The 16,382-nt window shown below is 34.5% G+C and overlaps 1 protein-coding gene across 1 annotated transcript in view; it reads right to left on the reverse strand.

Moving 5' to 3' along the window:
• Nucleotides 1-16,382, reverse strand: part of LOC141676578 (uncharacterized) — a 46,409-nt gene that overhangs the window by 12,578 nt on the left and 17,449 nt on the right. The window contains exons 24-47 of the mRNA XM_074482250.1: nucleotides 16,197-16,334; nucleotides 15,958-16,026; nucleotides 14,967-15,368; nucleotides 14,537-14,845; nucleotides 14,260-14,391; nucleotides 14,027-14,140; nucleotides 13,671-13,855; nucleotides 12,612-12,717; nucleotides 12,396-12,539; nucleotides 11,098-11,373; nucleotides 10,238-10,912; nucleotides 9,688-9,906; nucleotides 9,421-9,524; nucleotides 7,379-7,674; nucleotides 7,152-7,242; nucleotides 6,176-6,880; nucleotides 5,773-6,091; nucleotides 5,400-5,558; nucleotides 5,137-5,300; nucleotides 4,828-5,008; nucleotides 4,472-4,732; nucleotides 3,606-3,809; nucleotides 251-305; nucleotides 5-135 (exon numbers count right to left, since the gene is read on the reverse strand). Coding sequence (XP_074338351.1) covers nucleotides 5-135; nucleotides 251-305; nucleotides 3,606-3,809; nucleotides 4,472-4,732; nucleotides 4,828-5,008; nucleotides 5,137-5,300; nucleotides 5,400-5,558; nucleotides 5,773-6,091; nucleotides 6,176-6,880; nucleotides 7,152-7,242; nucleotides 7,379-7,674; nucleotides 9,421-9,524; nucleotides 9,688-9,906; nucleotides 10,238-10,912; nucleotides 11,098-11,373; nucleotides 12,396-12,539; nucleotides 12,612-12,717; nucleotides 13,671-13,855; nucleotides 14,027-14,140; nucleotides 14,260-14,391; nucleotides 14,537-14,845; nucleotides 14,967-15,368; nucleotides 15,958-16,026; nucleotides 16,197-16,334 — 5,439 coding nt within the window. The remainder of the gene's footprint in view (nucleotides 1-4; nucleotides 136-250; nucleotides 306-3,605; nucleotides 3,810-4,471; nucleotides 4,733-4,827; nucleotides 5,009-5,136; nucleotides 5,301-5,399; nucleotides 5,559-5,772; nucleotides 6,092-6,175; nucleotides 6,881-7,151; nucleotides 7,243-7,378; nucleotides 7,675-9,420; nucleotides 9,525-9,687; nucleotides 9,907-10,237; nucleotides 10,913-11,097; nucleotides 11,374-12,395; nucleotides 12,540-12,611; nucleotides 12,718-13,670; nucleotides 13,856-14,026; nucleotides 14,141-14,259; nucleotides 14,392-14,536; nucleotides 14,846-14,966; nucleotides 15,369-15,957; nucleotides 16,027-16,196; nucleotides 16,335-16,382) is intronic.

A 16,382-nucleotide genomic window follows, 5' to 3' on the forward strand; every position in this document is an offset into this window, starting at 1 on the left:
TTACTGCAATTTTGAGAGGGTATGCTGCAATATTTTGAAATTCGAACACTTGATGCAGCATTTTTACTGAAGCCATCTTCTTTAGCGTTTTTGCACCATGTCCAATGGAAAGTGAAGATGCACCCACAACTTCACCTACAAAATTTTAACACATGTAAAACAATGACCTTGTCCTTGTGCTATGAAAAAAGTTAATGCAACATCAATCACAAAGTATTATTATAAAGGTACACTGACAAGGAACAAGTACCTTTTCCTGCTTTAGCAGCTAGGTTTGTCACCTCCACTTCCAACTTTGCCAGACCCTTAATCATTTACAAGAAAAGATTTATAAGTTCTATATTCAGATTTCTTACTGTCGGAGATTAAACTATTTGTTAAAAAAATAATTATACCAACACAAGTTTAGATAAACATTAAAAGCATAATAGAACCAGAGTATTCAATCGACAACAATAGGTCTAAGCTAATAACATTCTCTGTCTTATGATTAATTATATAACACCGCTGAATCGTTCTTGCCAATGAAACACCTGATCATTCCATCAATAGAGATCAGTTCCCAACACTTCAACAATGGTACTAAGCTATGCACGGACGCTAAGCTGGAAGGGTGACTAAGGTCTTTATAAAGTGATCAACTTTTAAACGTACTTTAGAAATGTATGGTGTAATTTGGTGACATGTAGATCGACAGACCAATTACAAGGTAGCACAAACCAAATGGTGATGGCTATAAGAATCCTCGAAGAATTGAGGATGACATCAAAACCTAGAATGATGCTTTGTGGAAATCAAGCAGTTAGCATAGTTCGAAATCTGGTACACTAAGCATGTAAAATCGACCAACATTTCATAAAAACTTGATCAAGATAATAATGTATGTTCCTAAAAGATTGCAGTTAAGTGTTAGCTAAGACCTTGTCAAGACAATGATTTCAAGAACTTCCCAACAAACTAGGAATGATGTTCTAGGGCGGAGATAAGAATAGAATTAAAAATAAAGGACAACATATCTCCCCGGAGAATTTGTAGAGACACAAATCAATCCTTAGATTTATCAAATATTCATCAATTCAAAATATTTATAATCTTATCAATAATGAGAATTCAAAGAGTTTGCATAGATGTCCTACCACTTGGAAGCACAGTAATTTCCTAATACAAAGAAAACTGCTTCCAATAGTACTATACTTCCATAACTATATAAATAGTGACTAATAATTTATGAATATTACCATTGGGCCGCGCTCAAGAGAGAACTAATCCTTAAGATATAACCTTAGAACCATTACCATATAAGGAGAATTCTCCTGCAGAACCCTAAAGCTTTTTGCATCGTTGCGTATGCTTAAAAATGTTTGCAGAATATAATACATAAACACGACATTTTGCATGTGCAATGTTTAGCGAATTCTGCTGCAGAACCCTAATTAATATTACAAATAAGGCAAAGTTATACACCCTAAGTCTACGTAAATAGTACATTAATACTACAGAATTGTAAATAGCACATTTATACTACTGAAGAAAGAGAATTCTACTGCAGAACCTTAATTAATACAATAAATAAGGCAAATTCTGCAGTAGAACCCTAAATTTTAAATAGACTCTCATGAGAATTTTGTTGCAGAACCCGGGTGAAGGACATAAGTACCCCTTTTTTGCAGGAGATAGACAAGAATACCGGCGTCAGCGAAAGTTGGCCATTTCTACCCTCCTATTACACATTCCTAACATAGGTAACACCTGTTATGCATTTCACGAATGCATATTATGTCTATTTTTTGTTTTTTTTTAATAAAAAGTACAAGTTACGCATGTGGAGGATAGGTTACAGAGTCTACTAAGCATTGGCAGAGTGGGTAATTTTAATATGCATATCTCATGTGCGTATTATATTTATAGTTTTTAATATTTTTAAAACTCAAATGAAAAATTATTGAACCCTAAAATATTAAAAACTTTTAATTAGGTTTCAAAATTAAATTAAAGTTTGTTTACTAAGATTTTTAATATTTTCAAAACCCAAATTGAGAATTGTTGAACCCTAAAATATTAAAAAAAAATTAATTAAGTGCCAAAATTAAAATTAGAGTTTGGTTACTATGGTTAAGGGTTTAGGCCCTTAACCCTAGATTAAATTAGGGTTTAGGCTCTAGATCAAAAGGAAAATTGTTGAACCATAAAATATTAAAAATTGTTATATTAGGTTTCACGCTTAAATTTTTTAAAAATAAATTTTTTATTTTTAAAACAAAAAAAAGTATAAAAATATAAAATATTAATAAAAACATATTTTTAAATTATGTTTAATTGTTAAAAACGTAATATCAAGTGTTGTTTAAGTTTTTCAAATATTTTTAATATTATTTTGTATGTAGTTCATGCAATGTCCATGTAACGAGTGGTAAATGGTAGAATGTTAGTTCAGGCGGCTTACATCAATCAGGTTTGAAAACTTTTTTTTTATTATGCATTTGATAAAAGCTTATTTGAAGGGTATAATTGGCCGGCCAATGTCAAATGTGGTATTTTTGACAGAGATTTGACATGATGGGCCTGTTTGGCACGCTACTTATAAGCCACTTATGACTTATAAGCCCTTAACAGCTTATCGACGAGTGTTTATCGACCCAACTTATAAGCTGAATTTACAACTTATAAGCTGATAAGTTGAAAGTTGGCAGTGACGTACTTTTTTCCAACTTATTTTCATTTTTTCACTTTTTTCTAAAGTTTTGATTTTAAAATATAAATTTTTAAATATTTTCTAATTTAAGATTCATGAACTAAGATAATTATATTTAATAATTATTTGTTTTAATTCATTTAAGTAAAAAAAATTCTGACTTATAAGTAAATTTATCCAAACACTTATAGAACTTATAAGTATTTATCAACTTATCACTTATTTCGCACTTAATCATTTTAAGTCATAAGTTACTTATTTTAAGATTTCCCAAACGGGCACAATATCTGATTCACTACTTATATATATATATATTAGTATGTGAAATATGGATTTGTCATCCAATAGTCACCAGGAATTTCCTAATATATACACATGCTACATGTACACCTTCATTTTGAGAATTATCATCTTCTACCATTACTAAAATATCCTTTAGTTCATTTATTATGAGATATCTTCAGAAGCATTGGGAGTTTTCTTCTGGCAGTATTCCATCTAGGAATCCGGTTGACACGATGTTATCTCTGAATTTTTGTTTATTAGCATATTTTTTGTGCACATTGATTGTGCCATAAAACGATTATAGTGCTTTCTCAGGGATACAATTTTACAACTTTTCAGTGGCCTTTTATGTAAGATTAACTTTTGAGGAGAGAAGGTTGTTGGAAAATTATCAAATTTGCAATAACATATTCACTCTGTAGAAATCCCTAGAATAGAAACTTAAGTATTAACAAGCTTTTGCACCTAATGTACGTAATATGTGCCTAGGGTTAGCAGAGCTTCAATAACAATATTTTTTCTACCAAAAATATAAAGTCTATGAATTGTATATTAGACTCCATGCACCAAATTACTTAAGGAAATATAGAAGTCCAAAAGATCCATTGATAAATGGCCTTTTTATTACCTTCCGAGGAACTTCAAATATGAAAAGTTCATTCCAGCAAGCAGTGCCTTCATCAACACCATTGCTCCGTGAAACTAAAGGTTTAACACATCTAGTCCTTGCACTCTGAGGAAGTTTCCGCTGATTTGTCTCTTGACTATCAACAACGAGGCGCAAAGCACAGAAAAATTTGTGACCGTTTCCATCATCCATAATAGGCAAATCCTGCGAAAGTGGAGAAATTCAAGTCTCTTTTAAGGTTATTATTAGTTATTACTCTTTTAACATTATATAATTTTTTTTATTTATGTTTTCTAATAATAGTTTAAATACTTACAATAAAATGTATATACACATTATTATATTTAAGCAAATTAATTATTTTATATAAGTATATGGGTTGGATTCTCTTTATGGTTTAAAGTAGTATAGATGAATATAGTCTCTGATTAAATGTAAGTGTTCGTGCGCGCAGAATTATATAGAATCATAATTTGGGGGTGGATTTGCATAGAATTATAATTTGGTCATACTCATTTATGCAGTGTTTGTAACTTTGTATATAACTATACGTGACCATACCAGCCAACCAAAGTACCAGCGAAACTTCTAATCTTTCTTCTTTAATAATATAGTATAGATAGTATAAATGAATATAGTATTCAATACAAATGGGTGCGCAGGTGCAGATTTGTATAGAATTTTAATTTTGGGATGGAATTGTATAGAATTATAATCTGGTTAAAACTCATTTATGCAGTGTTTGTGTATAACAGTACGTATTTACACCAACCAACCAAAGTACCAACGGAACTTCTACTTCTTCGTCTTTAATAATATAGAATAGATAACTACATACATAAAACATTAAAAAAAATTATCAGAACCTTGGCTTTGATTATTTGCACAGCAGCGTAGCAGCGGGCTTCCCGTGTCTCATCAGCAACATTTAATCGGTCAGTGTACCTTGGAGGTGGAATCCACAGAGAAACAGAATCATCAGGACACAATAATCTCACTGCATCTGGCCCCTGCTCGGCCTTTTTTAGATAAACATCACAACCCAGTTTATTTTCAATTATAACAGTTTGAAGATCTTCCTCATCCAATGCAGAGAAATTGGAATCATCTCCACGAAGATGCTGTTCCTGCAGCGATATGAAAATGATTACAAAACTAAACAATGTTAGCAAAAGAACACTCCAGTGGACATATTATGGATAACCAAGATAGAAGTTTTAACCTCATTTAGTTCGATTGCTTTGTGTTCAAATTCCCGCTGTCTTCTCCATGATATGACCGATTCCAAGAACATATTGAGATTTGCTGTACTAAGATTTATATTCAGCGTAGTGGTTGCAGCAACACGTGCTCTTTTACCAAATTTTGATGTTGAATGCGCATCCACACCATATGTTTCGAACCTCCAAATATAAAAGTTACCAAATCAATATATCGACAGGATCAGATTATTTTACAAAAAAGAAGTTAAACATAAAAACAAGTTGTTCAACAAGTTTAACAAATAAAAACAAAATGAAAGATGGTTTACTTAAATATTCCATCAAACGGCTCCACTAGTGGCTCCCAAGTTTCTAACTGCGTGTTGAAAGTCGACGCAGCTGTAGAAGAGATAAGTACAGCATTCAATGCCTCTAGTCGACCATGTGTTGCAAGCTTGATATTAGAAATCGTAACATCAAAAAGTGGTGTCATCTGAAAAGAATCAAACTTGTAAGTGAATGCCTAATATAGATGGTAAAGTAACTACAATACTGAAGACAAAAAGAAAAAAAAATTATGCAAAACACATACCGTGCCACATAAGCTGTCCAAAACTGTCACAGACAAACATCTCAATTTCATCTCACCATTTATGTTGTCTTGTGTCTTAGGTCTAACAGTATCACCAACAGTAAAGGCCAGCCGACCAGAAGGCCTTTTCATGTCAGAGCTTGCAAGGAAAGTGTAAGCCTACATAGATAAGTTCAAACATAATTAAACCCAATAGGTGCTAAGTATAGAGTGAGGATTATAACCTACATGTAACAGAAAGCATCAGCAAAGAACAATGGTCATATAATTATTGCAATATCTACGAGTGATAATGCTTCGAGTAAATACTATATATGAATAGCTAATTTACTCGACGATCTGAACCATCAGTCTCCCAAAACAGTACTCTGACCTGATTATCCACTTTCCATAAACTCCAGCACTGAGATCCTCTAGCACTTAAAGATCGTAATACAGGGGTCTCATGAAAGTTGGCTTGGCTAACAAGATCTATTCTTGGACAGCAAAATGAATCCAAAGCTGGTGCTTCTTCTGTTCTTGAAACGACGCATCCAATTGAAGCATAGCCAGGGGGAGCAATCGGGTACCACAAAAAAGCATCATCCACACCTTTTTTTGCAATATGAGCAACTTGAGTGAATTGAACTGGCTTTGCAGAGATTTCAGGATCACCAACTTTAAAAATTATACCCAGAGCAGGTGGTTCAAAACTGAGAAGGTTAAGAGTAATTGCATTATTTGATATGAATTATTGTGAGAAATACAAAAACAAAACAATATAAAATAGTTCCAACCCTTCAACTAGGCAGTCACCAAGAATAGCATAACCGGGACGTCGCATGGGCCGCCAGATGGAAACTGGTCCCCCGACATCACCGTCCTTGTCCCACCATATTCTCTCAAAGTCGGAAGTCGAAATATAACTAGTTCCTCTCGAGATTGATTTAACTATGTCCCATCTTGATGAATTTGCACTCTGGCTATTCGGTTTCCCATATTCATAGTCATGCCCAAAAGCCAAATCAAAGGAAGATTTCTCGTAAGATATATGAGCTTGACTTGAATTTAATAGAACGAGTTGATTTAGATCACAACAAATGTTAATGGGAGGGAAATCAGTTGAAGGATGGGCATAGAAGGATCCAACAACATTGTCTAAATGCCAGATGCTGAATCCAGATAAGAAAGACTGATTTGCAGATATACAGAATATACACTCGGAATATCTAGCTGATGTCACAAGATCAGATCGTACACAATGAACAATGTGAGTAGGTGGTGGTTGCCTTCCTCTATGTGCAACACACCCTAACGCTGTATATCCCTGAGGAGGTATAGGTATCCAAATAGAGCAGTCACCATTAGTATCAGAACTGCCCTCTAAGCTTTCACCTCCCTGGATGGCAGAGAATAATCCTAAAAGCTCAAACCTGAGAGGTTTTCTCACACGTCCATATGTACTGCTCACAGCCATTACTGCGTATGAAGGAGGAATTGGCCTGAAGAATGTATTAAATAGTAAGTTTTATCCATCGTAAAATGATTTTCATATATTATACAACCATTAATAGAGGTACACAGAAACACTTTAGGCCTAATAAAAATAATAACCAAAAAAAAAAAAAAACATAAAATAGAGAGAGTAGCAAGAGAATTATACTGAAACGAAATAGTGAAGCGGAGATTTACTATTAAAATACTGAAATATTATAATTTGATCCCTCAAACATCAACACAAAATAGGGCTGTCAAAGATACAAATAGCTTTACCTTGATGTCACACAATCTCCCAGTACAACATAGTTTGAGGGAGCCCGAGGTCTCCAAAAGGTGAGATTATTTAGGTCCCCATTTGTTGTACCTAAAAAGATAGGCAATTCTAGTCAACACAATTAACTGAAAAAAGACTTGAATGAAATTACAGAACAAAAAAGCAAATTGATATTGGTAAAACATATTGATGATGCAATTTATGTGGAAAATCATAGGAAAGTAACCTTTTGGCGACACCCATATTTGATCAAAGCGAGTACAAGGAGACAGAAGATCTGCATTCCCATATTGTAATGCTGCAGCTGCTTGATTTTGAAGATTAAGAACAAGGGATATAACACTTAAAGAAAGATGGACATACATGTCCGTGGATATCACAGATATATTTGTTTTATCCTTTACAGAAGTATATCCTCCGGAGATGTCCACTGGATCCAGAATGACAAGCCCAGAACCAGCCTCCACAGTTAGATCTTTAAAAAGGGCTCTAATCCAAATATCATTTTCCTTTGATGCATACCTATTTAAATGGACAGGCTATAGTCATTACAGATTAATTTTATATAATCTGTAGTATATGTAGACCAGAGCACACAATAATAAACATTAAGGATCAATACAAACTTTTTTAATCAAAATCAACAATTAAACAAAATAATTTAATGCTCATATTGAGATCCAAATTAGCAATATAAATCTATATAAAAAGTGCATATATGTTCTCTATAAAGCAAAAGGTCGATTGTGAATACATAGGAAAAGCATTACACTGAAACATAGCCATATATCTAAGTTCCAGTCATAAGAGTGAACATGAAAGTACTTCTGACAAAAACAAAGTACATGACCACCTGGAATCTAGTAGTAAACTAGCATTCACTTCAACGGATCATACAAATTACATTATGCTCCCCACTTTCTGGAATGACTTTGCACTTAACATGTAGACCACTTAACTCAGATTTTTCCAAGTAATATTTTATATATATATATATATATATATACCAAAGAAAATCTACACATAGACATCAATGGCACTAAGCTATGGATCACAAAGCCTAAAAGACCCACTTTCTCTAAAGAAGAGTTTTTGAACTCCGTTAACTCCGTTGCAGCTAAAAGAATGCATACTATGTGCAACATGTAAACTTCTCGTAGAAGACACAAAAAAAATATTACACTTGTCTATCTCACCAAAGCCGCTAGGGTGCTGCTTGCAAAATCATGAGAAATACCCGTTTAATCTTACTTTGTGCATGTCAAAAAGAGAAAAAGATCATCAGATACAATGCCAATATTAGGCTTTATTCCTCACCCAAAAATAGATACAATCACTTATATTTAACTTATGAAACTTGCAAGTCAAGTTGCAATTTGATGTCACGAAAAGACATGCCCGGTGTCATTCAAATGTAACATCAAAGAGAATACAGACCAATACACATAAAAGAAAATTTTAAAAATTGAACACGTTAAAAGAGACTTTAGTACACTTACCAATTAAACCTCAACACAATAAAAGAGACTTTACTACACTCACAAATGAAACATACACTCAGATCTGCATTAAAACATTCAGATGACACATAGTTCTGTAAGATTTTACGGGGAAGCTATACATTGATGTAAAATGACACAGCAGGACATAATTTGATCAAAATAGGATTTAGAGACAAAACAGATTCAAACACAACTCCAAAAAAGCATTTTAATCGTGCAAGCTATTACAATCATCGTAAATCTTATCAAACAAATATTTTTTTTTCTTCACTAAATTTCCAAAGAACTCAAGTTTTAATTTACATATACCTGCTGGGATCCACAGGTCTTAAGACAAAAGCAAAAACACAAAACAAGAAACAAAGCATTGCTGAAATCATCTCGCACAAATAATTATAAATTCGACCCTACTAGCTTCTACATCCCTACATTGTATACCTAAGTATCAAAAGCTATTCATGTCCAATTTCACCAAAATATGACAATACATATCTTAAACTACTAAAGAATAAAGCAGCTACAACTGTTCACTTTTTACTACAATACTTCGGCAGCAACTTACGATGAAAGGCTCAATCTATTTATTTTTTTAAATAAATAAAATGCTTCAGGTCTTCAATAAAAAATGGAAAATAAGTTTCAGGAAAATAATAGTTAGTAAAAGACAACAATGGAGGTGCATGCCGGAGAATAAGTCTCACATGAAACTGAAATAATAGTTAGTAAAAGACAACAATGGAGGTGCATGCCGGAGAATAAGTCTCACATGAAACTGAAGTCAAGTTTTGCTCGCAGAAGCTTTTCACCATTTGTGGAATCATCCAATGAAGATTTACTGCTGTCATAGAATGTAAACTCTGGAGAAACCACCTGGAAACATGTGACCCAGTTAGGCTAATAAGAGACCAAGTTGACAAATTAAATAAAATACATTATAATCAAAATCAGATACATAATAGAGTATATGACGCTGAAATTAGACACGGAAGGTATTCTTTCATCTGCTGCTCAGTTGAGCTAGATAATTGTTTACCTGGGCCTCAAAACTAAAACTTTGAATCTTGCTGGGGTCATTTTCCACATTTTCAGTAGATACAGAGGTATGCAATGATTCTTCCATGATGCCCATACCCCCTTCAACATCGCTGGAAAAATTATCTTCCAAAGATGAAATTTCAACACCATCTTCGGGAAGAACAGTGTAGCTGCTCTCATTACTCAAATATGCATACTTCCTCAAAAGGAAACCATTCTGAAATATGCACAAAGAAGGGATCAAAATCAGGACACCAGACAACTAAACAAAAGATATACCAACTACAAAACTGAATAAGAATTAAAAAATTGAGTAATGTGCACATACTAATCTAGAACATTGGTGGCACGCCCAATCTTACAATAAAATTACGAACCAATAACAAACCCATAAATAATATTATACATACTTACAAGTCGGTAAAACTGAAGGTTTCATGTTCACACTGATAAATAGCTCATTCTCTTGTGAATGATCAGAGCGATAACATTGCAGAAGAAATTAAAGATAGTAAGGTGATAGGGAAGATATCTGAATAACTAGGTACCTCAATTTTCACATTTACAAATCGTAAACTCTTGCCACGTCCAACGATAATAATAGGCCCAAAACCTGGTGAGTGAAGTTCCTTGGTTTCTTTTTCTTCAATTAAACGTATAGTTTTTCCACAACCATCATATGTATATTTGTTCACTGAAGGTGCATCGGCAATAAGCCGAAAATTTGCAGAAAGGTTTACTACATCCTCTCTCTGTTTGTAAAGTGGATCCAATAATACTATTCCACTTTTTTTACCAATTGGGTCATTTTTAGGATCCATCATTTCCTCCTTGCCAGTAATAGCACCAAGACCAGGTACTAAAAACTCACCAACAGCAATAAGAAAATCAGGAACAACAAGCACCTGGGGCTGCTGAACACGAATCACAAATAACTGGGATGATGTCCGCCATCTATAATCCATCATGAACATGGTCGAATTGGGTAGATTCACGTTGTCTGATGTTTTAGAGTCTAGTCTTTTGAAGCCTCCTTCATTAATAGAAAACATTGAACTTCGGCTTGAAGTCTGTTTTGAAATATCTGCACATGATCCAAGCATCAACCGCATCTCTGGTTTTGTATCCGGACGTTTATCCAGAACAGAGAATCTAGGTAATGTCACATAAACATCTGCTTCGGACAATGAAGTCATTCTGTGTGATACCCAAAGTCCTTCGAACTACAGAAAGACAAGACAGAGACAATAATGCATTCAGAATATATACAACATTGTTGCACTATAAACAAAGAGTTAAATGCTACAAATATAGAGGCCTTTGAAAGAAGAAAACAGAAACCGAAAGAAGAAACAAGGGTCAGCAGGTTCCACCAAACAAAACTATGTTTATGTAGAAGGAAACTTACAATAATATGAGCCAGAGGTGACTCTTCATGGATACCGTTGCACAATTCAAGCAATGCATAATCTACTTCAACAGCCATTATGGTAACTGTACGTGATAGAATACTTTGGCTACTTGAGTTAACCTTATCAGCCAGTGATGGTATTTTCCCTTTTGAGTCAGCCTTGCTTTCCCGGAAACTAGGAGGTAATCTTGGTGACTCACTCAAATTTTCCGAGATACAGTCGAGAATGATGGTGTATTCTTTATCAGACATTACGCAATGTAAGAAACCGACCTGTTTAGAAAATGAATTTAGTAGCAAAGATAACATGTATCCCTCTGAGATGAATAAACCTATATTAGTGGGTAATCAACCATTAAGCCACTTATTAAGAGTTAGGTGCCTTTCGACTTGGAAAAACAATCGCATATAACTTAGAGTAATGCAAGAGGATAAAATTTACTTTTATCCCTTGATTGACACAATTTTAAATGAAAAGTTTAGTCGTAACAAAAACCATATAAAACTAATAAGCATACTTGTCAAGGCGTAAAGACGAACAAATACGACGGCGAACTGCCTGGACGCCTAGGCGGTGAGGCGCCCGCCTAGGCGGTGAGGCGCCCGCCTAGGCGGTGAGGCGCCCGCCTAAGCGGTGAGCCGCCCGCCTAGGCATTTATTAGGCGAATTAGGCGTTCTACTAAATATAGGCATCTATATATTAGATATTATGTACATACATTTTGATTGGTTTTCATATTAATTACATTAATGTAGACATTAGTTTATTTGATTGAAACAAATAGATTTTATTAACTTTAGTTTGTTTAATTTTGAGACTTTTGCTATAAGTATGATGATTCAATACTCAATTGTACAACTTTACAAATTTAACTACTTAAAGACGAAAATAGGCAAAGTCAAATCACATTAAAAACAATCACACTTTACATATACTTGAACGCCTAACTCGCCTAATGTACGCCTAGGCGTCGCCTAGACACCGCCTAACTTGCCTAGGCATCGCCTAGGTACCACCTAACTCTCCTAGGCGCTGCCTAATTTGCCTAACCGATTAAAATCAAGACGGTAGGGACGCCTTTTCTTTTTTTACCGACTTTCCGCCTAGGCGTCGCCCTTTTCTTTTTTTACCGACTTTCCGCCTAGGCGTCGTAGGCGACGTCTTAATAACTATGCTAATAGGAAATGTCTTCTAAAACCAAGAGTACAAATATCAGTTAAAAAATTTCTCTTCAATCATGGTGGTACACCAAACAAGAAAAAACTAGAAGACAAGCACAGATGATCAAACATACCTTTATTTCCATAGAAAGAGTTGGAACCTTACGAAAAACATCTCTTAAACTACGCCTCACATTAATATGAATACCCCGGCCTTCTCGTATCAAGGGTTTACCTAGGCAACCATCAATTCCAACAGCCATATTGATTCCAAATATCTGCAAAAATCAATCAGTCAAAAATTTCAGGTTTCCAAAAATCAATATGTTATGTTTCAATGTGATAAATACCTCTGCATCAAGGATGTCAAGATGGACAGCTGAAGGATCGTTCTCAGGCCCATGCCAGCTAAATTTATTTTCCACCCTCAGGTGGCCTAGATCAAGTTGTATGAAACTGCATTTACAATAAACAAGTCTTACTAAGAATTAGCTAAAAAAATAAGTGTCAAAAATTTATATCGAATGTCACAAATAAAGGTGCTAGATCAATTATGTCCAGACTAGAGATTAGAGAAGCAAATATATGCTTAATATAGGACCAAGGCCACAGAAAAAAATCAGCCAAGAAACTGGTCCAATAATAGAAAAATGACAGCGGCAGAAAGATTTGTGAACAATATAATAAACATGTAAATGAAATCAATATACACAAGGTTCCATAAAAGTCGGCACTAAGAACTACGAATTTATTGAAAAATGTGATACATTATTTATAAATATCATAGTCGATTAGTTAGCTAAAAGAAATAATCATTGTTGACTGAAGAAGAGGGACAGACGGAACATCCTAAATATTCCTAGTAAACCTTATATCTCCATTATCACGGAAATGCTAGAAGATGAGTACTGATAATCAAAATGAAACAGATAAGCTTTTGTGTGGCTACAAGAGCTTCCACGAGGAATAAATTCACTAGATAAAGGGAAGATACTTGAAGATCAAATAATTCGAGGAATAACATTACTAAATAAATGGAAGATACTTGAACATCATATAATTCTTAAAAAAGAAAATCAATTAAACCATGTAAATTGCTAAAGGGCACTAGGCTCAAACTGAATATAGCTGCCACTTTGGCCAGTTACCCGTTTATTTGATCCTGTGTTGGGTACAAGAACCACAACTTAATCATCAACACATCTGTCACTACCCAGTCTAATGTTCAGTGCAAAGAGACACCATATCAAGTTGATCAAAACTCAATACACGTAAAGTAGAGCATCTAAGACATAACAGTATTCATTATCAAAATGTTAATGCAACTTTTTGCTATAAGAGACAAGCCATAAAGTTCAACAAATAAAGAGGTCAATTGGGATTGTAGAGCAGTCGTAAGAAGTACTAACTCTTTGCTCGTAGAATTTCTTGGAACAATTATTATAGGAGCATCCAATGAAAGGTCCAGCTTCAAAGCGGAAGCTCCATCAATCTCATTCTTATCAATCAACCACTCAAAGCCACCAACCTTATCCGCATATTTAACTACTTCTTCTGTATGTGGACTTGCAAGTCCCATAAAGTAGGCAGTTATCTGCAAGTTTGTGTGTGCTATAATCCATCAAAGGCAGAACAATGTTTAATAATTTTTTAATATTACATCACTTATTAAGTTAATATAATCTGAACAGAGGAAAAAAGTAGTTAATGAAATAATGATTAAACTGAATACCTCTTACATTACGTGTGGAATCACATAGCTTACCTCTTGGACAAACCTATACAGGAAAACAATTCGAACTGCAGAAAGACGGCACTGCAAACTATAATCATATCCTTCATAATCATCCTCCTCAGCAGTATAAGAGTTAAATTTAAACTGAGGAGAAAAAACAACAAAAAATAGCAAGAACCGCCTTAGTCTAAAGTCAGAGCAATTGAAAAAAAAAGTAGTCCTAAGAATTTAATGTGATAACTTCAGACAAACCTAATATATACCTGGATAAGGGATTCAGCCCCTTGGTTCCGGATATCACAAAGCCAAGCCCAATAGTGTTCACTGCCCAAAGAAAGATCGCACAACCTGAAGTTTCCCAATGTGCCTTCAAGGGATAAAGAACTGGGATGAACCTTCAAACAAGAAGGGTAACAATGAATTAAATAAAATTAGAAACAGATACAAGATAAGATAATTTATTAAATTAATAAAAAGGGTATCACGAGTAGGATAGAAAACATGGCAAGTAAAGACAGCAGATTCTACGTTCTCCTTTACCTTGAGGTCCAAGACAAAACTTTCTTGCACAAACACAGCCAGCTGGGAACCATCCTCCTTGTTGAGAGACACAATAACGCTGTCAACATTCACATTCAAACAAAATAAAGCACGACCTTTCCCATATCCCAGTAATCCTTTAACAAATGTGTCTCCAGAGTCTTTTATCTTCACTTTGTCATCTAATAAATCTTCATATGGTACACTAGAACCACCATCTGCAGCACTCAGATCAAGGCCAAAACCGATCAAAGCAACAAGTGTTGGTCTGTTGAAAAAGAACTCCAGTTTTGACATACAAACTATCAACTGAGAAAGGAGACAAAAAAAAAGAAGCAGAAATTATTATCTTGACAAATGAGTAGCTCAACCAGTATTGAACATTAGTGTGTGTTTGTTGCCTTCAAGTCTTCTGTTTACTTTACAGTACCTTTGAATCAATGCCATCGTAATCAGGTGAGCTAGACGTCCTGATCAAGAATGTAAGTGAAACAAACTGAGAATTTCCAACATCTTCAGCCTCATAATATACATCAGCAGAATTACTTATTTCCTCTGCAAGATCCTTATCAATATTTCCAGCCTCGGAATCGGTAGAAGACAAAAAATCAGTTGAGGCATCCTTGAAGATGTCATAATCCTCTGTTGACAATGGCTCATTCTTTTGAGACTCCAAGTTACTAAGTGAAGCAGATGAATCTTCATCCTTCTGGACAGAGCAAGCTAAATATTGAGGAGACGAAATTAAGGAAGCTTGCAGCTCATCTTTTATTTTAAAAGAATGCAGCTTCAGCTTAACAGTTAGGTCGCCTTCACAACGAACAACATGCACCTGCAATGGATCAAGGCAACATTGTAAATTTGATAATCGACATGTACAAAATTGTTTTAAAGCTCAAACTATTGAAATTTCTTATGAAACTAAATTATCTATCATAAGGAAGCATCACAGTCCAACAAACGCCTACAGAAGCATAATTAAAAACATATATTCGACTAGATGCAAAATCTGGGATTATACAATCATAAAAAGCCAAACGGAATTTCGGACTTACCTGTAACATAGAGCTATAATGCAGAATTTATTAAGAAAAGGAACAAGTATTGTTGGCCTGTTAGGCAATTTATAAGAAAACATATACTTCTAAAGAAACTGGAAGCTATCATGTGAACACCAGAAATCTTATATGCAATATCCACAAAGAATCTAAATCACGCGTACCAAAGAGAATGACATGATCATATCGAGCTAAGCATATACTTCTAAAGAAATTGGAAGCTATTATGTGAAGACCAGAAATCTTATATGCAATATCCACAAAGAATCTAAATCACGCGTACCAAGGAGAATGACATGATCATATCGAGCTAAGATAACAGGGAAAGGATAGATGATTTCGTGAAAGAGTTTTTGGGCATACCTTTCCCCCGCCAGCAAGAACTTCCAGAATTAATGTCTCTTTAAGCTTCTTATCGACCTCATCTCCAATCTAATATAAGATGATCAAAAAGAAAAAAAGATAAATGGAAGAACACCCAAAGAATTTAATGATGTCTCATGTCTAATAAGATTTTAAAGCGGTGATAAGTGATATGACATCGGTTTCTGATGCACATGATGAAAGAGACAAATTTCTATTGGAAGTACGTGTACGTATACCTTCCCATAAATTGATAGTTTTGTTTCCATTAATGTTCCATGGACAACAAGGTCAGCTGTTTTTAGGTTCATCGACCTAGTTCTGGGAAACACTGAATCGCCGTCATGTTGTCCAAGTACGTCAACAGAAGGAAGGCCCTACACACAAGCAAATGGACAATATTTCTTAATAAAGGTAACTGCATT

This window comes from Apium graveolens, chromosome 8, assembly GCF_009905375.1.
Source record: "Apium graveolens cultivar Ventura chromosome 8, ASM990537v1, whole genome shotgun sequence".
NCBI classification, from domain to species: Eukaryota; Viridiplantae; Streptophyta; class Magnoliopsida; order Apiales; family Apiaceae; genus Apium; species Apium graveolens.